Source organism: Rhamphochromis sp. 'chilingali' (genome assembly GCF_963969265.1).
Source record: "Rhamphochromis sp. 'chilingali' genome assembly, chromosome: 1".
In the NCBI taxonomy this organism is placed as follows: domain Eukaryota; kingdom Metazoa; phylum Chordata; class Actinopteri; order Cichliformes; family Cichlidae; genus Rhamphochromis; species Rhamphochromis sp. 'chilingali'.
This window is the reverse complement of record NC_137929.1, coordinates 52147214-52170490: the sequence shown is the minus strand read 5'-3', so window position 1 is coordinate 52170490 and position 23277 is coordinate 52147214. Positions and strand designations below refer to the sequence as shown.

Below are 23277 nucleotides of genomic sequence, written 5' to 3'. Positions count from 1 at the left end.
TGAAAAATAAAACTGAAAAAAATTGAATGAAAAACCCCCCAAAATATCCATCCAGATCTTTACAACCATCAACATAAAATTTGTCATGGCTGTGTGCAGGACCAAAAAATGCAGGACTCACTGAGGCAAAGGTGAACTCGAAATAAACAGCTTTATTGCAGGTTGCAGATTGAGGAGACTAACTATACTGGGGGAAAATAAACTAAGAGGCAAGCAAAACAGGTAAACAGAACCCACAGAGTAGTTTGCAGGTGAGCAGACGTTAACAGTGCGACAGCGAGCAAAGGAACACACAGGGCTTATATACACAGAGACCTAATCAGGGAATGGCTAAGGACTACTCCATACCATCCTCAAACAGATGGCCTGACTGAGTGCTTTAACCAGACCCTGAAGCAGATGTTGCGCAAGTTTGTGAATGACACTGGTACTGACTGGGATCAGTGGCTGCCTTACCTCCTCTTTGCGTATAGAGAAGTACCCCAAGCTTCTACTGGCTTCTCATCTTTTGAACTGTTATATGGTCATGAAGTAAGGGGGCCCCTCTCTTTGTTAAAAGAAATGTGGGAGGGTGACCGGAGAGGGGCAGGGGCTACTAATGTCATCTCATATGTTATACAGATGAGGGAGCGACTTGAGAAGATGACTGAGCTTGCCCAAGCTCATATGGTAGCTGCCCAGCAACATCAGAAGGTCTGGTATGATCGGTCAGCTCGGGAGAGGTCATTTGAACCTGGACAAAAGGTACTTCCAAGTGATGACAGTAAGCTGTTAGCTAAATGGCAAGATTCAGCAGAAACTGGGAGCTACCACCTATCGGGTGGCAACTCCAGGTCACTCTCGCTCCAGTAGAGTTTTGCATGTAAATCTCCTGAAGGGGTGGGTGGAGAGGCCGAAGAGAGCAGAAGTTTTTTTGATAAGGGAGATTCATGAGGAGGAAGAGGTAGAGGAGCAGTATCTTCCTTCAGGTGTGCTCCAGCATTTGGACCTTAATCACCTTTTAGAAGAAAAACAGCTTCAGGTGAAAGAGTTATGCATGAAAAATGAAAAACCCCCCAAAATATCCATCCAGGGCCCTATTTCAGGAAGCCGGTTTAGAAAACTCAGAGTGAAAAACGATACTCAGGGTCGAGTAACCCCGAACTGTCCAACTCGGAATATTCGGTTTCAGAAAGGCTGATAACAATTAGTTCAATCAACGCGGAGTTGCTTTAACCCCAAGTTAAGCGCGCGCACGAGGATACATAAAGCCCTGATCAGTGGAGCACAGATTAAGCGAGTCACCATGGAGACGGAGGGAAAGAAGGCGCAATCAATGTATTTTACAGCGCTTGAGGCCGAAATTCTGATGGCAGCATATGCTGATAACATGCAAATTTTGCAGAAAAAAAGTAACACAGCCTCAGCTGCAAAAGAAAGGGAGCATGCATGGCAAAACATAGCCGACAGAGTCAATGCGTGAGTGTTAATTTAAACATTGATCTAGGGATTTCCACCCATTTAACACGTTATTTTATTATATTTTATTTTGTATTTTATACCTTTTATTTTGTGATGTGATTTGAGCGCAGGTGCAACCCAACAGGCCCCAAACGTTCCTGGCAGCAAGAAAAAATGAAATATAAAAATATAGTCCAAACAGGTAAGGTGTAATTGTATTATGAGCCATAGTGCTTGGTCTGTTTGTCCTATGTAAATCAATTGCAGTTAGAGGCTACATTAATTTCCCCTCTGTAAGCACTTATTGAAATTATCTGAGCACATTATAAGTACATATTTGCTTACTCTGTATGCTCAAATGTGACCCATTATGGCCACTAGAAAAAAAGCGGAGGCCCGAAAAACAGGTGGGGGTCCTCCACCACCACCACTCACAGAGCCTGGCCACTTGGCTTCCACATTTGTGATAATGTTGGCAGCATCACATATGATCTTCACAGTGCAGAGAACACAAATTAGCATCCATTACTATAATGAAATAATTTGTTAGTTTGAAATGCTACAGGGAACTATGTACCTGTACATTAATGCTGTGGAAAGACTTCCTGTTCACATAGTCTCCTTCATTTACTGAAGGAGCAATGATTGGAATGTGAGTGCCATCTATACAGCCAATCACGCCTGGGAACCGCGAAAATAAATGTAAAATTTAAGTAGTAGTTCATCACCACATCATGTATTAAGTTTTGTTCATCCTGCTACCTGCAATTTTGTGGCATCCCTCTTTGATAAATCTTGTGGGTCTATGACCGGGGAACACCACAGACGAGTACAGGAGACGTTTCAGTGCAACTGTAACATTCCTGACTGCCCGACAGACGGTAGCCTTGGAAACGTGCTCAGCATCACCAATATTATACAGAAAGCTCCCGTTTGCAAAAAACCGAAGTGCAATACAAATAATATGTACAGAACTGAGAGAATGTCCGCGATGTGTCACATGCGCAATATATGGCCTGAGGATGTTATCCAAATAACTTATTGATTGTGCTGAGAAACGGTAACGTTCGCACAGGAAATCATCAGGTAATGATAAAATGTCCATACGCGCTCTGATCACTCTCTCCCGGCGGAGAGCTCTGCGGAGTATTTGGGCTTCAAGATCTACTGGCTCTTCAAGGAAGGGACACGCCATGTCTGACACTTCCTACTGTCAGGTTTCCGACAAAGAGGCGGGGACAGTCAGGGTTAGTTGTAGTAAACCTGCTAGGGGGCAGGTTAGCTTCACGGAGTGTGTCGTCATAGTGACTCACTCAGGCTTCAGCTGAACTCGCTTTGTGAAACCGAAAACCCAGAGTTTTCGTTAACTCAGGGTATACTTACTCAGAGTTTGCACTAAACCGGCTTTCTGAAACAGGGCCCAGATCTTTACAACCATCAACATAAAATTTGTCATGGCTGTGTGCAGGACCAAAAAATGCAGGACTCACTGAGGCAAAGGTGAACGAAATAAACAGCTTTATTGCAGGTTGCAGATTGAGGAGATTAACTATACTGGGGGAAAATAAACTAAGAGGCAAGCAAAACAGGTAAACAGAACCCACAGAGTCGTTTGCAGGTGAGCAGACGTTAACAGTGCGACAGCAACCAAAGGAACACACAGGGCTTATATACACAGAGACCTAATTAGGGAATGGTAAACAGGAGTGAGATGAAGCTGGGAGAAATAAGGGCTAACGAGACAGGGAGAAGTAAAATTGAATACACTGACGTAAGACATAGACCTTCAAAATAAAACAGGAAATGCACAGACTGGACTCAGAGATGCGGTACAGACAGAACAGAGGGAACACATGGGCAGACACAAAACAGAGGGTGTGCAGAACCAAAGGGTGTAAACCCAAACACACAGTCAGCATAAACTAGAACAAAGGATCATAATAACAACAAAATAATAATAATAATAATAATAATAATAATAATAATAATAATAATAATAATGACGAAATGTATTTTCATTGGATTGACTAACTCTCAAATAAATTTGCAAAATAAGGTAAGACTAAAATAAGACCTCTCAACATAACCAACCACAACGGATTGAGAACAAAACATTTTAAGTTATTCCTTTTTTGTCATGTTTTAAGCTTGTTTGTTTTGCAGGGAACTAAACTTGTTTGCAACTGAACAGCTCCACTCTCCTTTATCCTGTTAGTAATCTCATCAGTTGCTGACTTTGATGAAACCTGACACTGGGTCATTTGCATACTAACAGTGTTGGGATGTTTAGCTGGGGGTGGGGGATCTCTGCTCAGTGCTGTGTGAGCAAACACATAAACAAAGCATGGAGGAACACAGCAAACTAGAGTTTAAACTGATTAGCTACTGTGGTAAATCTTCTCAGACAGGTGGTCTGCTTATTTTTTTGGCATCTGAAGGAAAAAACTTTTATTAATAATCAATTATTTGCCACAGCTATCAGTATTTGTCTTCTAAAATTGAGATTTTGAGTTTGCCAACAAATCTAGTGCAGTAAGTGCATTTTTCATAAGTGACAGTAAGTAAAATCAAAAAAAGAACTTACCCCAGATGCTGCTTAACTGTGCCATCCAGAACATGCATGCTAAGCCAACAGCCTGAGAAGATTTATTCATTTTTGCATTTTTGCTCAGCAGGTTTTGATTTAATTTAAGTAAATTTTAATGTGTTATCAAATGAACAGCAGCAGGAGAACAATCCATAAAAAATGGTTGCAGAGTTTCTATGCACCTTTTTTTTCACACTGTTGCCACCTGCTGGAAATGAAACATATTTTTAAATGGCTGTGTGCCATACTGTAACATGATCTAAACAGGAATACAAACTTCATACTACACTTTATTTTATTTTTTTTTTTTTTGTGACCAGGATATGTCCCTCAACGCATATATTAAACGAATATGTAGGACTGCTTTCTTCCATTTATGCAATGTCTATAAAAAAAGCATCTTCACTTTAGGGTGAGGCTGAAAAAATAGCTTTTTACGTCTTAGTTATTACTTCAGTGATGGACTTGTTTTAATTTCATCTTGACTAATTTGTATTATCAACCTTTCCTAAAAAGGCATTAACTTAAATGCATTTGGTTTATCTAAGAGTGCTGATAGGGACTAGAAAGAGAGAGAATCCTATATTGGCTTCTCTTTTTTGACTGTTAAATTTAATTTTAAGTTCAAAATCTAGTTTAAAATCCTTCTAATCACATAGAAGGTCTTGAATAATCAGGCCCCATCTTATCTTAAAGATCTCATAATACCATATCATTCTAATAGACCTTGTGGTATACTTGTGATATCTAGAGTATTTAAAAGTAGAATGTGAAGCAGAGCCTTCAGCTTTCAGGCCCCTGTTATATGGGACAAACTTTCACTTTTGATTTTAGAGACAAAGGCCTTCTCTAATTTTAAGATTAGGCTTAAAACTTTCCTTTTTCATAAAGTATATAGCTAAGACTCATCCACTTATTTGCTTGGTCTACTATGGTCCTACAGTTAGCTGATATGTCAACATTTCCTTTGCTGCACTTAAAGTCCTCTTTCTCTTTCTATTGTCCACCTTTGTCCTTTGCCTGCCAACGATGTCAATGATGGTGGCAGCAACACCACTCCTTTAAAACAGCAAATAATTTATGTCTCAGACATGGATGTACTCTGCATAGTATAAAATGAAATTGAAGAAAAAAGGAGCTTTTGTAAGGACAAACTATTCAAATTTTCATTTCACAGAAAAATTAGCTTGAAAGTATTTCGAATTCAGCATGAAACAGCTCATTGCAAATGGTTTTCTATTTTGATATACACTCTTCTTGATGGTTAAACAAGTTCTCAGAAAGTCAGTAAAATAAATAACAAGAGCAAATAGGTGATGTTCAAGCTGAATAATCATTAGATTTGAGTACAGATAATCTCTAATGCTAACAACAGGCAAATCCTGTCACCGTCTTGTGACATGTCAAGGGTGCAATGTGGGTTAGCTAATCAGAAGTTTAATTGTCCTGTGGTTGTACTCTGCGGCACCTCCTTTTTGAGCATTTTAAAATGTAACCATAGTGGTCTCGATTACTGTGACTGTGTAGTTTTCAGTCATTCAGGTCATCGTAATTAAGGAGTTTGGAAAGAAAAGTGACTGGACTTCTTGAAGACTCGACTTATTGAGATCATCTTATACAAGATGTGAGTGGGCATTAAAGTGTTTGGGAAGGGATCTCAAAACTGGATTATAGATGGCAGACAGTTGGTGTCATAAACCACCTGCTCTGTTCAAGGGTAGTCGTTCATAGTGGACATAATAGTGGACTTTCAAATCAGCCTGACTTCCCACTTCCTGTATGTAAAGACGGACTACAATAGGTGACACCGGGAAGCCCATGAAAAAACGTTTTTTGTAGAAACCCTCATTCTCAAAGGGCTTTGCATTCCTCCTGAGTGTTATGCTCCATCTAAAGGTAGAACGTGAAGTCTAGTGGGATAACATTGATTCAGCAATTAAAGACATGATAAACACAAAAAACATAACTGGTGTGTACATTTTTTTAACTAACTTTAAGTTTTTTTCTTTTCATCTCTTTTTAATTTAAATTCTCCCTTACTTAAAAAAAAAATGCCTGCTGACATTTGTCCATGTTCAGGGCTGTATGTAGCTAATTACTGTGGCTGAGCAGTTGTAAAGATATAGATGTGGACGTGTGAAGTAATTGTCATTTTCTGTTAGGTAGTCACACAGTCATGATGTTGGAAAGTTATAGCTAATCCGTCTTTACTGAACTACTTTAGTTTTTGCTCTGATGTCATGAAGACTTCAACCTAGTCTAAAACCCTAACTCTATGTTTTTTTTTTTATGTAAACACTTTTAAATAATCATTTAGAATGACAGCTCCCCATGCAAGCTGATTCTGGGGAACAACTGAAAATAGATTTTGCATTTTCTTAGAGGTCAGGATTAGGGGCATCACCAATGATGTCTTAGACACCTCAGGATTAAACAATAAAGTTTCTTTGTTCATGGCAGGGCTGGTGTTAGATCCTCTCCCATATTCAAACATAAATGGATTACATTTCTTTACTGGCAAAGCCTTGAATAAACATGAACTTTATAAACTGTACTTTGCTTGTGTTGGAGAAAAATCAGGTGATCTTCCAGCAGTTCATTGAAACAGGATGAGGGCGTTGATGTGCCAGTAAAATCGCTGGGTCATTTTTCAAGTTAAATTCATATTACCTTTTCTGTTTTGTGTGTTATGAGTGCATATGAGCTCTTTTCTCATTTTCACCCCTGTGAACAGGCATATTCAGAATTGTATTGTATCGTTTAAATATTTTAGTCTGATACTGTCTTGGAGAAACTGTAATGCACAAAATTTCCTTAGGGATTAATAAAGTATTCAGATTCTTAAGCCCAGCTGTCTTTAGGTCCCCACACAGACAGACTGTATCTGCAGATTGAGACCAAGAAGGAAGATCTGAAGGTCATTTTGCAAAGGTTTACTTTCTTTTCAATGAAATGAATGCTCTCAGTATTGGTTTGTAAACTCACTCAAATGTTACCCAGCTTTAGGTCATTATCAAGGTTAAATGTTAAGGTTCCATGATGAAGATGCTTACTGTCCCTCTGCATGTGTGCACCATGATGGCTTTTGCCCAAATTTCATGTGTGTGTGTGTTTTTTGTTTTGTTTGTTTGTTTTTTAGATTTTACATACAAAATATGTGATTGGGGAATAGTACATCTTAAATGTTTCAATCAGTTTCGTGTTATTTTTAAGTGTTAAGTGTGCGAGACCATTTTATCTTTTAAAAATCAGGTATAAAATGAATGTTAAAAAATCAAAATTAACAAGGTGTGCAAATCAGCAGTGTTTTTAGATTCACAGTGAACAGTCAAAAACAGTTATGAGGTGTGTCATTGAGGTACATTATTTTGTTATTAAATGCATGTACACTGATGTGATATGAGACAGACCACATCAGGTTACAAGTAACGCGTTACTGCCCATCTCTGGTGGGAACACATGGGGAAACAGCTGACTGACATGAACATAATGGCAGGACAGTGAAACTAAATACAATGAACAAAGGCTGTATCGCAATTCAGGTTCTGCAGCCTTAAAGTACGCAGCCTTAACGGTCCTCAAGGGCCGCGTACTCAAAGACCGCTAAGGCCAGAAGTGCGATGCTTGTTGGCTTGTGAAATAGGACGGTCTAGCCTCCGTCCGCTGCCCATGATACTAACAGCTGGAAACGTGTCATACAGCTTTGTTTGACAGAAATGAAGGAGAACATATTTTGTACATTTGTTTCTCCATGAGCTTTGTGTGATATAATAAGTATCTGAGGCTGAGACCACAGGACTGTAAAACATGATTGTTGGGCTTCATTTCTGTGCTGAACAGTCATTTAAGATTAGCTAGTAAATAACAATTAGCTAATGTTGTTCATGAGTTTAAAGTCATCTCACTTTGGTAATGTAAATATAATATGGCCAATATTAAAGTTATTATATTAATCATTATTAGTCATTACAGCAGTGAACTTGAACTCTGTGTCAAATACTGAGCTTCAGTACAGATTCAAGTTACAGTTATTTATAATTCCTATCACCTTAAATCTTCACTCAAAGACACTCAAGTATCTTTGACAGTGTATATACAGATGTATTATATATAAGAGACAAATATTGTTCTTTCAGTATGTTGGCATTACTAAATTTGGCTCGATGCTTATATATATTTATAAAAAGAAAATGTACGAGCTGTGATAACTGTTTCTGATAAAATGAAGAGTAGAGTATATTAAATATCCCTTTATTGGGTGAGAAAATCAGACCATGTCATAACTGCTTTAAGTCATACAGAATACATATCAGAGACTTAAACAGGCTGACTTCTGCTAAATGGGTCAAACTGGGCAGAAAGTATACAAACACATAACATCCTTATAGAATATGATGTAACACTATAGATCAACTTAGCTCAGAATATATAAAGCATATAAACAATCACAGCAATATGATACAACAAACACAGCAGTGCTACTGATCCAAAATACTCAAAGCTTCATAGAACTGAAACAAACATTTATTTTTAGCTCCATTCTGCTGCTGATACATACTTTAGGTTTCTGAATATTAAACTTGTCTCTGCCTTTCATAGTGTGTAACTTGAAGGCCCTGAGTACTTTCTCCCACACTGAAAACACTGGAATGATAAAATTATTTGAACATTACCTAATAAGACTGATTCAAGACAGACAATTAGTTATGTTAAACTTTTCTAGCAGTCCTTCACAAACAGGGAACAGTCTGTCTATTCTCTCCATCTGTCAGCTGCTGCTGGCTCTTCCTCCTCCTCTTCCTCACACACTGCTGAGTTTGTCCTGGTGGATCATCAGGGGTGCAAAGCCTCACAGATGATGTGCAGCAGTGGGTCCCTCAGTCTGTCCTCACTCTGGACACTTGCAGTCGTCACACATGGAAATCAAATGTGTGATAAGGTGCAGGATTCAAACACAAGTGTAACTTATAAATAAATGTTCATACTTTTATTCCACAATCAGAGAGAAAGAAACAGAGAGAGACTGCAGGCCAGACAGACAGGTGACAGTCTCAGGTGTATACACTGCTACAAAACAGCACCAGAGAAGCAGGATTTAGTGTTTGTGTTATTACGAGTGCTAAACAAGAAGAGTTCCTAGATGGTACAGTGGACTGAATGTCCTTCTGAAAAGGATATACACAAGTGGATCCTCTGCCTTTTTCAACTTCCTTTCCTTCATGAAGGCAGTAGGAGCATCCATGTTCACCATTAAACTGTTTAAAATTCTGGACCAGAGGTCTGGCAACTGAGTCACTCATTAAAATTAGAGGGATTACTTTTGTATTGACACAAACTTCTTTGTCATTTTCCCATGTGAAACCACTGTCCTGTAGATCCACACACTCATCAATGGAAGGTTTTAAGAAACTTTACATGTGAGGCTTCTCATCCCGGAACCATAGTCCACAAAGGAGTACATTATCCTGTGTTGTTTTCAATGGCAATTCATTAATGGTGCATAAAAGGGATTTTTTTTAAAAAGTTGGCACACCATCACAGCTAAATGTTAAGCTGAGGGTTTGAAGGGCCGTTTCTGAACCACTCAAAGCTTTCTGATACAAAAAAACCATTACAAATGTCACCGAGAGAAGTTGTTATGCCTTTTGGTCAGAAGTCAGTAGTTAGTGCATAGTCTGATGAAGTTACATAAGCAAGGTGATAAATAAGTTCAAAGTTAAGAAATATTATAAGTAATTCATGCTAAAAAAAACAGTTAAAATGTCTGGGTTCGAAATTTGCTCAGAGTGAGTCATCGTTATCACAAGCGATCTTTGTATTGTATGTGCGGAAATGGGAACGAGGGAGTGCTCTAATAATTCACCTATCCAATCTGATTTGCTTTCAAAGTGTTTGTTTCCTTTTTTTTAAACTGTCTATTTTATGGCTGTTCTTTATTGATCTGTTACCCATTTTAGGTATTTTGTTTTTTTTACTCCGATATCACCATGAAGCACTTGGGTGTGACACTGAGACCAGTGGAGAAACATACATGGGAACAAGACTGACGGGGAGATAGAAAGAGAACACCGAATGCAGAGACAAGACTAAATGGAAGGGATAAGGCTGACTAAACATGGGGCATGGAAACTCCCCTGTTCCGTGCTCCATGATAACAGAAACCTACGGACTAGAAAACAAAACTAAGAAGACCTAAGAAAACAAATATAAACAGAGGGATCACAACTGTACACCAAAACGAGGAACAGAACCTTAACCATAGAACATTAAACAACCCAGAATCAAAAGTCCAAACACATTTACACTGGGCCAAAGACCCAGGAGCGTGACATCTTTGTTGACCAGCAGTCAATAAATGAAATTAAACATCCATGAAATTCAAGCTGGGTGGAGAGAATTGCGTAAGGTTGGTAAAGACAGGGTTAGTGAAGCATGGAATCAAAACATACTTAACCCTTTAAGACCTACCATATAACCAAGTCCGCCAGAGCTTATATTATATTTTTACATGTTGTAGAGCCATTTTTGGGAGCATTTCAAGTTGCTATACATCAATACAACCATTACAGCCTAAATTTTAATAATATGTGCAATAAACTACAAATAAATTTTTTAAATGGTTTTTGTTTTTTAACATATATTTCTAGTTAGAGAAATTTAAGAGGCTTATCCCTCAAAACTGTTAATACAAAAAAGTTGCACAAATAGTTTCCCACCACAGGAAATTTATTTTGAGTGTCTTCATAGTTTTATTTTTGAAATACACCAATTTCTATACACTGCATGAAAAACGAAAATAAATATTATAGTGCAAATTTGCAAAAAAGCAGCATATGCATCAAAATAAACTATTTCCAGCAGTGCAATATGAGTCCTAAGCATCCCAGAAACGACACAGAAAGTCATAAAGTCAAACATAACCTTTAAAAACACCAGTATAGGCTCATGAGGCCTTGATGGTAAAAAACTACATTTCCGCGAAAATGACGTCACTTCCGGTTTCGGGCAGGTAATGGCGGACATGCGATAGTTCGTGCTGATGGACGTAGGAAGTGTTATGAACAGCTGATCAGATCGGCAAAGTGTGTTTCTGGAATATTATGTTTTTGTTGCTGCAAGTGCTTTTTATGCATTTTTTGCAAAGCTATATGTGGAAGGAAACTGTGACCTAGGACAAGCTGATGGCATAAGATTTAAGTACAACTCCTCCGGTTTCATATGCAAAAAAACCTTATTGCGCTAGCTTACGTGGTTGCAGTGCTACCAGGACTTAAAAATAGTTACGCAAAACGGAGCGTGCCCGCTCCCACCGGCTTTAAAGGGTTAAGTATTTCTAGTTCATTTCTTCCTGGTATTGAAATGTAAATATAAGAAAGTGTATATAAGTGCTCATCTCTACATGAGGGGTGAAGCTACAGGCTGACACTTGAAAGAGGAGAAGACATTCTACAGACAGGTATGTTACAAATATGCTGAGGATCTTCTATCCTTTCTTTATCAAACTGCTAATCACTTTTGTTAATGTGTTTCTTACAGAGACACTAAATATCATCATGAAGCTGCTGACTGCATCTGCACTTCTCTGTGCAATGATGGCTCTGACCGCTGCTCAGGGTAAGTATAAAAGTATGTTACTAGTATCATACTGAATGTTGTGCATGTCAATGGGCTTTAAACAGCTGTCCAAATAATAAGATCTATTTTTAAATACATGTTTTTAAAAATAGAAATCTAAAGGAAGAAAATGACACATTTTCCAGTTGAAATTTCTTGAAAAGTAAAACTATTGCCAATAAAACACAAGTTAATGACCATGATTATAATTATTCCAGTAAAGGGGGAATTGAGTCAGCATTTTGTCACACAATATGTTTGCTTTGTCTTCAGATGAGTGCTATGTTCTCAAGAAGTCCTCATGTCCCGCTGGTTGGACTGAGTACAACAACAAATGTTACTTCTATGTTTCTACACCCTTACCCTGGGTTGATGCTCAGGTAATAACATCAGGACTCACCAGTTACTGTGACTGTGTTTCTTTGATTCTTTAATATTTGGATAAGACCTTATAATAATAAGTTTTTAATATTATATTTAAGAAATTTATATTGACAATTAGTAAAATTTTATCAAAGCCAATGTACTGTTAAAATTTGTCTAAAATGATAATAGTATGTATTGATCATTATTAATGTTATCATTTATTGAATTTTAATAATGCTATCATTTGTTCTAATATGTATGTATGTCATATATGGCTTTACTTTTTAACAAGTAAACAGTAACAATATATTAGTAAACAAGAAATACAAACAAAGAAGCAAACAAACTAACGTCTCTAGTTTCACGTTCCTACAATTTATGCCATGGATAAATCACCTGTCAATTTTTGCTTCGATTAAAACCAGTTCTTATATGTACTGTGAAATATGCATCCAAGCTTATAATAGCAAATATTATTTTTTTAATTTATAAAAATAATGCTAATTATTGCAGTAAATGGTTTAAGCCACCAACATTAACTGCATGAAATAATTCTGAATGATAAATGATTGTAAATGTATTAATCATTAGTCCTTTCAATATAATAATTATTAAAAAACTTTACTTTTTATTACTTGTTAAATGGTAAGCTATTAATAAAATTTCAGATAATTAAAATCAATAATTTTGTCAGTCAATGTAAATATTTCTTAGTATGTTTTATTATTATTTGTATGTTTGTGGTGGTGTAATCATGAAGGCTGTTTTATAAATCTTCTGTAACTCTTCTGTCTTTTTGTTTACTGTAGAGAAACTGTCAGACCATGAGTGCAAACCTTGCATCTGTACAGAGCCTTGGGGAATACCAGCTGATTCAGAGGGTGATATCTGATGGGAGTAAAGCTAATGGACGAACATGGATTGGTGGTTCTGATGGTCTACAGGTATGCCAGTCTGCCAGTTAAAACATAAATCTATCCATTGGATATTTTACTTATTTTTCACTGTTATCTTTTTTTCCATTTCCATATAATTCCATATATCTTGTTTCATATATTTGATATCTTCAGTTTGTATCTACAATGTCGGTAGTAGTGAAAGTAAAGACAAACCAATAAATGAGAAGGTGTGTCCAAACTTGGTAGTCGATGTATAATGTTAAAGTGTAGTTTCGTTAAAAAATGATTTCTTATTTTTAACTTTTTTCTGTTCTGTAGGAGGGTTATTGGTTTTGGATCGATGGAACACCTTTCCAATACGCAAACTGGTGTCGGAGGGAGCCTAACAACTCGTGGGGCAACGAGCACTGCATGGAAATGAATTCTTCAGGTATAATATTGTACATAATATATACAAGTGCTATTGTCATTATATATAAAACCAAAAAAACCAAAACATTTTTCTCATATATTCTATATTTTTGTGTCCATGCAACAAAAATTTCGGTTAAAGTTGATTTTTGGTGCTTACAGGAGACCTGTGTATGAATGATCAGCCTTGCCAGTCCCAATCCCCTTCTGTCTGCATTAAGAGTAAGTCATGATTCCTGGGCTTACATGAAGGCACGTCATCTGAAAAAGAAAGAAATCTTCTCATATATCACTCAAAATATCTGTTTTCACATCTTTACCTTTTTCTTTTGCTGTAACGATGCATAAGGAACGAAGCGACAAGTGACATAAAATAGTGTGATTGTGTCTTTTAAAAGGAGCAATTGAAATGTGTAATGGAAAGAATGCTTTTAGCAAAAACTTAAAAACAAAACTTTTTTTCTCTTCTGCATCATTAAACTATTAAGCATTGAATCAAACTGGTCTGTGAGTATCTGTGTTTTTGTGTAACATTATGTAAGCTTTCAGTTCAGTTTTTAAACACTCACTGATTAGATTAACTCACTGATAGATTAACCCACGTATAAATCTGCTTGAAACTACACTAATTTCTCTTGAAATTACTTTAATCTTTTTAATCTGATGCTGTTTGCTTCTGTGTCCTCCATCTAATTCTTGCTTTTGATGGCATGAGCACACACGAGCATACAATTAGACACACACACACAAAAACACACACATGATGAGGTCTCTCTTTAAATAAGTCTCCCCTCCTTTGCTTCCCTCTTCCCAAAATTGTAATTTCACCTAATAGTGCTAAATTTCAGAAATAACCAAATATTTTGCTAAAGCTTTTGTACATTGTCATACTTGTTAAGATACAACCTTGCACCCTTTTCACAAACCTCTAAACACAAACTGAACTTTTTTTCACAAAACCTCTGCAAATACATAATAAAACCATGCTAGGTTACTTTTATAACAACTTCTGGGTAAAAGCCGTAGGTTATTAGTTTAAATGTTGGTTTAAAAGTCGTGACTCAAGAGTTGGGTTGGCGATGTGCTGGGTTCTTTAATTAACTCCCTGGCTTGAATAGTTCTATTGGGTCATAGGTTCGCTAGCTTTGATCAAATATTGGGCCAAAATTTTACCCAATTGTTTGTGTAGAAGATACGCTTCAGAAGAAGCCACAATATTCTTCTGAAACTGCCATTTTCAACTAGACTGTGATCTGATCAGATATCACTGATTTCTTCTCTGCTATGAAATAAAACATGGTAAGCAAAAAGTGAATTCAAACACTCTAAAAATCACTGGGTTATTTTTGATAATTACACTTTACTGGTTTATTCTAGAACTTTGATTAAAGGCCTTTTTACAGACAACACCAGCTAGCTTGTGATGAAGAAAGATAAAGTTATTTCTACTTAAAAATGCTGGATAATGTATTTTAAACTTATTATTTGAAATGAGGCTGAGGTTGCTCTGTTTGACAAATTATTTAGAGATTACTACATCTAGAAAATATTTTGGTTTTGCATCTTTTGTTGAATAGATGAATCTCAGGACATGAATCAAATATGACCAAATTAACGAGGGCTCATTTAGCTATGATGGAAGCATAAAATGTTCCTCATTAAGGTGTATGAAATGATCTGAGAGGGAGAGTCCCTCTTGCCACTTGTAATGTTGGGTTGTGTTCAGTGGTTGAGAATAGTCGGTAGAAACCTTAGCAGGATAGTAGGAAGGATACACGATCATACTGGTACTGTCAATTCCACAGCGTATCCTTTAATGCACATTCTCTTCATCAACCATACAAGGCCTTGCAGGAGGTCTCCTCTCTTCGGGAACTCACTCTGCAGGAGGGGGAGATACGGCAGAGGTGGAGGAAGATCTCAGCCTGGGCGTCTATTGTCTTGTGTAGTCTGGAACATGAGTGGATGACGGGTGGGTGCAGTTTTCTCTGTGGTGGGGTCGGGTGGGCTGTCCTGGGCTCTGCGGGGCCAGGCGACGCTGCCGAACTAGGGCCCCCCTTTCCCTGGCGGGTTGCAGAGTATGGGGTTGCCTACTGGGGTCAGCGGGGGAGCTGGCCCCAGGGAGGGGTCACTTGCCCCTCCCTTCCTTCCCTCCCCATCTCCAGCTGCCTCCCTTTTCCCGCTCCACCACAATCACCCACACATGCAGGGCCTTGGGGTAAAGGTGTGTCACCAGGGTGCAGGGAAGGCATCCCCCCTTCTGTCCCCTTCTGGCTGCCTGTGCCTCAATTTTATCCCACAACTTAGACATTAACATTACTCACACTCTCATTATACATACATATAGGATCTTGGGGGTGGGCACGATACATGGAGTCCAAAGTACCATCAGGGTGTACACCCCACCCCTGGCATCGTTGCCCACCTCTCAATTTTAAATACACGTAGACATTGAGGGCTAGCAGGAGGGACCATGCGCTTACCTGCTGCTCTCTGGCAGGTAGCTCCAAGCCCTCCTGGGTTTTAAATGCACCTTAGAACACACATGCATCAACATTACAATGAGCGGGTGGAGGGAGGTTTGGAGTCTTCTCTCACCCCCATTCTCTGCGACCTGCTGGAGCAGGGGGGCTAGGACTAGGAGGAGGAGTTGGCCGTCCGACTGTGGTCTGGAGTGTGGAGCCTTCCTGCTGCTGCGGAGTCGGGGCGGTCTGCCTCCCCCCACCGCAGGGAAAAGGGAAACACCACCTGGGTCTGGGTGCAGTTCCCCCCTCCAGGGGCGGGGGCACCTAGACCCGGTTTGTAGAGTACGCTTGGGGAGTGTGATCGTGTGTACAACGTCTCTTTATGTCTGTCTCCACGTTGGTTGAGTGTGGAGTAAGTGCATATGAGAGCATGAGGGTGGGAATGGATGTTTGTATCTGTGTGTGCCTGTATGTCTGTGTCTATGGCTACGTTCACACTGCAGGTCTTAATGCTCAATTCCGATTTTTTGATCAAATCCGATTTTTTTGTCTGCTCGTTCACACTACAAATAAAATGCGATAGCAAATGCGCTCTAGTGTGAATGCTCAAAGCGCCCCGCATGCGCAAAAGAAGATGTCACACACAAAATCAGAATGTACAAAGACACATAACATACCTATTGATGCACATTTATGTTGCATCAACAACAAAAGTGTATATGAGAGTGCGATGATAAATCTGTCTAAATTTAAACAAGCGAAAGAACTGAACACTAGGTTTAGTTTAACATAAAACTGAAAAAAAGATGAAGTAAAATCTTTCCCTCTGTTACTAATCCCTCTCCCTTTTAATAATCATACAAGGAAAGACCTTTTGATAATCAAATTCTTATCTAACAGTTCTGTTCACTGTGTGCAATGTTAGTGATCATTGTTATTAAAAAGTATAAGAGAATTTGTGCTCTTCTGCACCTTTATGCAAGAAGGAATGTGTCACACATATATAAACAAATGGATATACAGATGGTGTTTTACTGAGCATAAAGACCAAAGCATTGTAAGTGTATATTCTAAAAAGCAGGCAAAACAGAAGTCACCTTAGTAAAGCCAAGGTCACTGTGATGGATGCATGCAACCACACAATTGAGATACTTAGGTAATATTCATTTGGTCTTTTGTCTTATGTTTACGTTATGCTCTAAAGCTTCTGTGATCATAAGTTAACTAATTTGATATTTTGAGTTTACCTGTAATGCATGACAGCACTAAGCTATAGCCCAAATGGTGGCATGTAGTGATGTGACGTTCTGTATCGAGGCTTCGAAGCGTGTGTCGAGTAATGGAGGGGGCGTTTCCGCGAAGCGCGTATCGAGGCTTGCTTCATTTATGGGAGGAGCTGAAAATGATGACGTCCGAAGCCTCGCTGCCCGGCTGTACCACGTGACTGGTTCAGGAAGCGGTTCGAACTTTGCCGCGAGCTATGACAGCGATATAAACCCCTCAGACCCCATTCAAAATGTGGGCGTTTGATGGAGAGCTGCGGTTAGTAAGAGTTAGAGACAGTTTGGAGAGAGTTAGAGACCGTTTGGAAAAAAAAGAAATCGCCTACGACCTGCCACAGTGGAGAAACTGTTGTTTTTAAATAAAAACCAATGATGTGTCCCCTAAACACTAATCACTGTCCTTGCCTCAATGTTACAAAAGCACAACTATGCGCTTACCTGCTGCTCTCTGGCAGGTAGCTCCATGCCCTCCTGGGTTTTAATTGCACCTTAGAACACATATGCATCAACACTACAATGAGCGGGTGGAGGGAGGTTTGGAGTCTTCTCTCACCCCCGTTCTCTGCGGCCTGCTGGAGCGGGGGGGCTAGGAGGAGTTGACCGTCCGGCTGCGGTCTGGGGTGTGGGGCCTCCCTGCTGCTGCGGAGTTGGGGCGGTCTGCCTCTCCCCACCGCAGGGAAAAGGGTAACACCACCTGGGTCTGGGTGCGGTTCCCCCCTCCAGGGGCAAGAGTACCTAGACCCGGTTTGTAGAGTATGCTTGGGGAGTGTGATCGTGTATACAGCATCTCTTTATGTCTGTCTCCACGTCGGTTGAGTGTGAAGTGCACATGAGAGCATGAGGGTGGGAATGGATGTTTGTGTCTGTGTGTGCCTGTATGTCTGTGTCTATATGTCAGGTTGGGTATCAGACGCCACCTCTCTGGGGACATCTCGGGCCCTCCAAGGTTTGGAGGCCTATCTCCACCCACCACCACTTCCCCTGCCGGTGGCGGACTCCCTCAGGTGTCGGTGCGTTGGTGGTTCTTTGTATCTGGGGGTGGGCGTCCGGGTACACACCGACTCACTCCTTGGCGGCCGCTTATTGGGGCTCGCTCGGGCCACTTCGGAGGTGGGGTGCCCCCGGCCTCTTGGCCTGGGGCTCGGTCACTCAGGCACAGCTGGCTGCCGGCGGAGCTCACGGGCGCGTCACTGCAACTCCCCCTGGCTTCTGCTCGGTGGCTGCTGAGTGAGCCCTCATCTGGGACTCTCCTTAGCTCTTACTGGGACAGTGGCGCGGCTGCCCCTCTGTGGGTCTTCCTTGGTCTCTTGTGTTCTGGGGGCCTCTGGATGTCTGGAGTTTTGATCTCCTCCATACCTGCTTGATACCATAAAGGACAGGGCTGTGGCTCCCCACACTCCCTAGCAGATCATTACATGGAGAAACCTTTGAAATGCAAGCATGCTGATCCACACAGGTATGCACACAGGTGTACACATGGGTATTCACAGACGCGGACTACAGCTTTCTTGGCTGCTGCCTCAAAGCACACTGTGCGCTGTCTATCTTGCGTGCTGCACAATATCGTTTATTATTTAGTAACTATTGATATCTACGGCTAGCTAGTTTATTGTGATGGTGCTTTTTTTTTTTTTATTATTATGTTGCTCTTTGTTGTTTGCTGTCTCCTCTGTTTTTTTTTTTCTCCATACAGGTGACCCAGGAGTTTTGTTTTTTTTGTTTGTTTGTTTTTTTCTCTCTTCCCCCCCTTCTCACCGTCTCTTCTCCCCTTTGGTTTTCTTTCTTTCTTTCTCTCCCTCTCTTTCTTTCATTCTGTCCCCCTGTCCTATAAAAAAAAAAAAAAAAAAAAAAAAAAAAAGGCCAAAACTATAATGATGAGAAAAGTTTAAAAAATATCTTACCTCTGAAGGTTTGGCAAAAGAAAAAAAAACAACAAAAAAAAAAAAACAACAAAAACAAAACAAAAGCACAACCACTGTCCACACCTCACCTCACAGTATATGATCATTTCCATTTTAAGCATTTCCAAATAATCATTTTCCATACTGCCAGCATAAATATACACAGTATACTGCCATCACTACAATATAGATGTTTTACACACTCCTTTTGTTGTTGACATTTACAGGCTGTGTGCAAAATGCCACACTCTTCAAATTCATGCCAACGAATATTTTTACGTCCAGTAGGTGTCCTACTAGAGCAAATGAAGCTTCAAGAAGCTTTGCGTTGGGGTGAACCAATTGGATGAAAAGCTTCAGTGCTTCATGAGGCTTCATCTGCCCATCACTACTGGCATGGACTTTGCTTTGCATTGTTTGTTATTTTATATAGGTATATGTTATATTGATTATATTTTTGCTCTTTCTGAGTTACCTGACCTCCGCTCCAGTCCTTCCTGGTTTGGCTGAAAGAGGGGGCTGAGGGTGGAGCTGGTTTAAATGCAGAAGCCAATAAAGTGGACTGGACCATCTATTGTGATCATGCAGGGGGAATGGGGTTCTTCTTGAATGATGGTTAGCTGTTATCTCTTTAGTTTTCACCTTTGGTGTATATAATGGTTTATTCATTTGCTATATAACTGGAGCTGTTTCTCATTTGGGCAGGTCAGTTTGTTGAGTTGTGTTTTTGTTAAGTGGCTTTTGAGTAGCGTTCTGTTAAGTTAACCTCTTTTATGGGCCCACTTGGTTCTTAAAAAGTTTATTTTTGTTATTTTGAATTTTTGTAATCATCTTGTCCTTTTTGGGGTATAATAAAACCCATTTTTTTGAAGATTACATTTGTGCCTGTGTATTCCTGGCTGCTTGGATCATGACAATTGGTGGCAGCAGTGGGATACAGCCAGTTTAAAAAACTACACACACACAAAAAAGGCACAGTTCTTTTTGTTTTTTCCCTCTTTTTTCCCTCTTTTTTCTTCACTCCTTATCAAACCATGCAGAGAGGAACAAGGAGTGTGAGAGTAGTCCGAGGAGATGTACCAAGCCAGCAAATGGGCTCAGAAGGACAAGTCGATGGAGAACAAGAGGAGAATGGAGCTTCTGGAGGGGTAGACAGCACTGAGGGCCAAGGTAAGGAGCCAACGATATTGGATCTGATCTCTCTTCTCCGTTCACATATGGGCCAGCAGGAGGCCAGAGAGGCTAAACAGAAGGAGGAAAGTGCAAAGCAAGAACAACGTTTTAAAGCACTTCAACACCAGTTTCAGTTGTTACAGGTAGAAGTACAAGCCCGCACTTCTCCAGTGCCTGAAGGTCAGGCAGCTGAATCACCTGATCCAGAATCTCCAGATGATGGCATTCTTCCTCAAGCTGGTCCCAGTATATCAGTTACTGGTTCATCAGGCCAGTCCCATTTTCTGGAGCCTAAGTTACAAAAACTCACCGACGAGGATGATATTGAACATTTTTTGATTACCTTCGAACGCATTGTAATGGCCTGTCGGTGGTAGAGACATGATTGGGTTTTTCACCTTGTACCGCTGCTTACGGGCAAAGCAAGAGGTGCATATGTACATATGGATGTTGATGATTCTTTGGATTATGACAAGGTTAAGGCAGCTATTCTTTATAAATATGATATCAATCCTGAGACCTATAGGCAGAAATTTCGATCTCTTGATGTAAACCCTGCAGAAAGCCCTAAAGAGTTGTATTCACGGCTGAAGGAGCTTTATGTAAAATGGGTCCACCCTGAAGATAAAACCGTTCAGGACATTGGGGAAATCATCATCCTTGAGCAATATTTACGAATGCTATCTCCTGAGTTGCAGGTGTGGATAAAAGAGCATAATCCACCCTCTGCTGCAGAGGCTGCAAAGCTGGCTGATGTTTTTGTGCGACAGGGAAAAAGGGACAGCCTTGGAGCTTCATGGCTTGGAAAATAAAGGACAGCCGGAAATCACTCCTGCAAAGACCAGCTGCCAATGTGAGTAAGGCTTCATATAGCCACCCACCCAATGAGTCTCTGAAGTCCCCGGCCAAAACCTTGGTATGCTATCTTTGTGGAATGGAAGGTCATACAAAGCCCATGTGCCCTGAAAACTCAGCTAAATTAACCCAAATGTGCTTTGTGCCTCGAAACAATGATAACTCTGAGGTAAAATTAGACAGAGGGTTAAAGATGACATCAGTTGAGATTAATGGTGATACATTAAAGGCACTAATTGATACAGATAGCACACAGACTCTTGTACACAGATAGTTTGTCCCCTTAAATAGTATTAATATGACTGAGACGATTCCTGTTTGTTGTGTTCATGGAGATGAAAAGCGTTATCCAACAGCGGACCTATACATCAAGGTGCAAGGACAGGTTTATCTCCTGAATATTGGGGTTGCTGATAATTTTCCATTCCCTGTTATATTAGGCCAAGATCTACCTGTGCTGTTTGACCTTTTGGATTATAGCCACACATGCAATGTTGCAGTAACTAGGGCTCAAGCTATGAAGCCAGAAGATGCCACTCAGACCCTTAGTGCTCTGCCATTTTATGAAGCAGAATTAGAGACAGCACCCGGGAAGTTGCGCAAGTCCCGCATGGAGAGAAGGCGAGAGAAATTTCATCATACTATTGTGAAAGCATCTCCCGTCTGTGAGCCTGAAATATCTTTGGACTTTAAAGTCCCAGCTAATATCCCTGAAATGCAACACAATGATCCGGTATTAGCACCCTTTTTTCAGAAAAGCCAAAAAGCAAGGACATGAGATGGAACCAGATATTAACAGCAGTCAGGATTTTTTTCTGAAAGATGGCATTCTTTATCGCCGGCAAAGATCACAGGTACAGCTGATGGTTCCTAGTGGAGTCGGGGAGGTGGTACTGAATTTGGGGCACTCTGTGCCGTGGGCAGGACATTTAGGGAAGCATAAAACCATGGCTCGCATTAGGAAGCATTTCCACTGACCGGGCCTGCGTGCTGACGTGGCCCAATTTTGTAAAAGCTACCTTCAGTGCCAAAAGACTTCCATCAAAACCCCCTCCAGAGCTCCACTTCAGCCTTTGCCAGTTATTAGCACCCCATTTGAACGGTTGACGATGGATGTTGTTGGACCTGTTGAGAAAAGCAGGGCAGGAAACTGTTACATGCTGGTAATAACTGATTATGCCACAAAGTACCCTGAAGTTTTTCCTCTGAAATCTATAAAGGCCAAGTCTGTGGCTTTTTGTGTCGTGAAATTTTTCTCAAGGGTGAGATTCCCTCGTGAGATCCTGACAGACCGTGGGACTAATTTTATGTCAACTTTATTAAAGCAGGTCTACCAGCTTCTTGGCATCAAAGGGCTAAGGACTACTCCATACCATCCTCAAACAGATGGCCTGACTGAGTGCTTTAACCAGACCCTGAAGCAGATGTTGCGCAAGTTTGTGAATGACACTGGTACTGACTGGGATCAGTGGCTGCCTTACCTCCTCTTTGCGTATAGAGAAGTACCCCAAGCTTCTACTGGCTTCTCATCTTTTGAACTGTTATATGGTCATGAAGTAAGGGGGCCCCTCTCTTTGTTAAAAGAAATGTGGGAGGGTGACCGGAGAGGGGCAGGGGCTACTAATGTCATCTCATATGTTATACAGATGAGGGAGCGACTTGAGAAGATGACTGAGCTTGCCCAAGCTCATATGGTAGCTGCCCAGCAACATCAGAAGGTCTGGTATGATCGGTCAGCTCGGGAGAGGTCATTTGAACCTGGACAAAAGGTACTTCCAAGTGATGACAGTAAGCTGTTAGCTAAATGGCAAGATTCAGCAGAAACTGGGAGCTACCACCTATCGGGTGGCAACTCCAGGTCACTCTCGCTCCAGTAGAGTTTTGCATGTAAATCTCCTGAAGGGGTGGGTGGAGAGGCCGAAGAGAGCAGAAGTTTTTTTGATAAGGGAGATTCATGAGGAGGAAGAGGTAGAGGAGCAGTATCTTCCTTCAGGTGTGCTCCAGCATTTGGACCTTAATCACCTTTTAGAAGAAAAACAGCTTCAGGTGAAAGAGTTATGCAGCTCTGGGGTGGGAGGACTGATGTTATTGAACATGACATTATATTAAAGGATGGAGCGTCTGTGAGACGTATGAGTTATAGGATTCCAGAGCACCATGACACCACAGAGAAAAGTAACACTAAGCACACTGAACATAGAAACGAGACTTTCAAAATAACAGTACACATGACAACACTGGCTTGACAACATGAAACATATAAACCAGAAATACATGACATAC

The 23277-nt window shown here is 40.3% G+C and overlaps 1 protein-coding gene across 1 annotated transcript; it reads left to right on the top strand.

Moving 5' to 3' along the window:
- Positions 1–410: 410 nt before the first annotated feature.
- On the top strand, positions 411–13880 carry LOC308386396 (ladderlectin-like). The gene is made up of 7 exons (XM_080865902.1): positions 411–531; positions 622–744; positions 11564–11641; positions 11915–12021; positions 12817–12951; positions 13225–13336; positions 13480–13880. Exons 3-7 carry the CDS (start codon positions 11581–11583, stop codon positions 13548–13550), a joined length of 486 nt encoding a protein of 161 aa, XP_080722028.1. The 5' UTR covers positions 411–531; positions 622–744; positions 11564–11580; the 3' UTR covers positions 13551–13880.
- The last annotated feature ends 9397 nt before the right edge of the window (positions 13881–23277 follow it).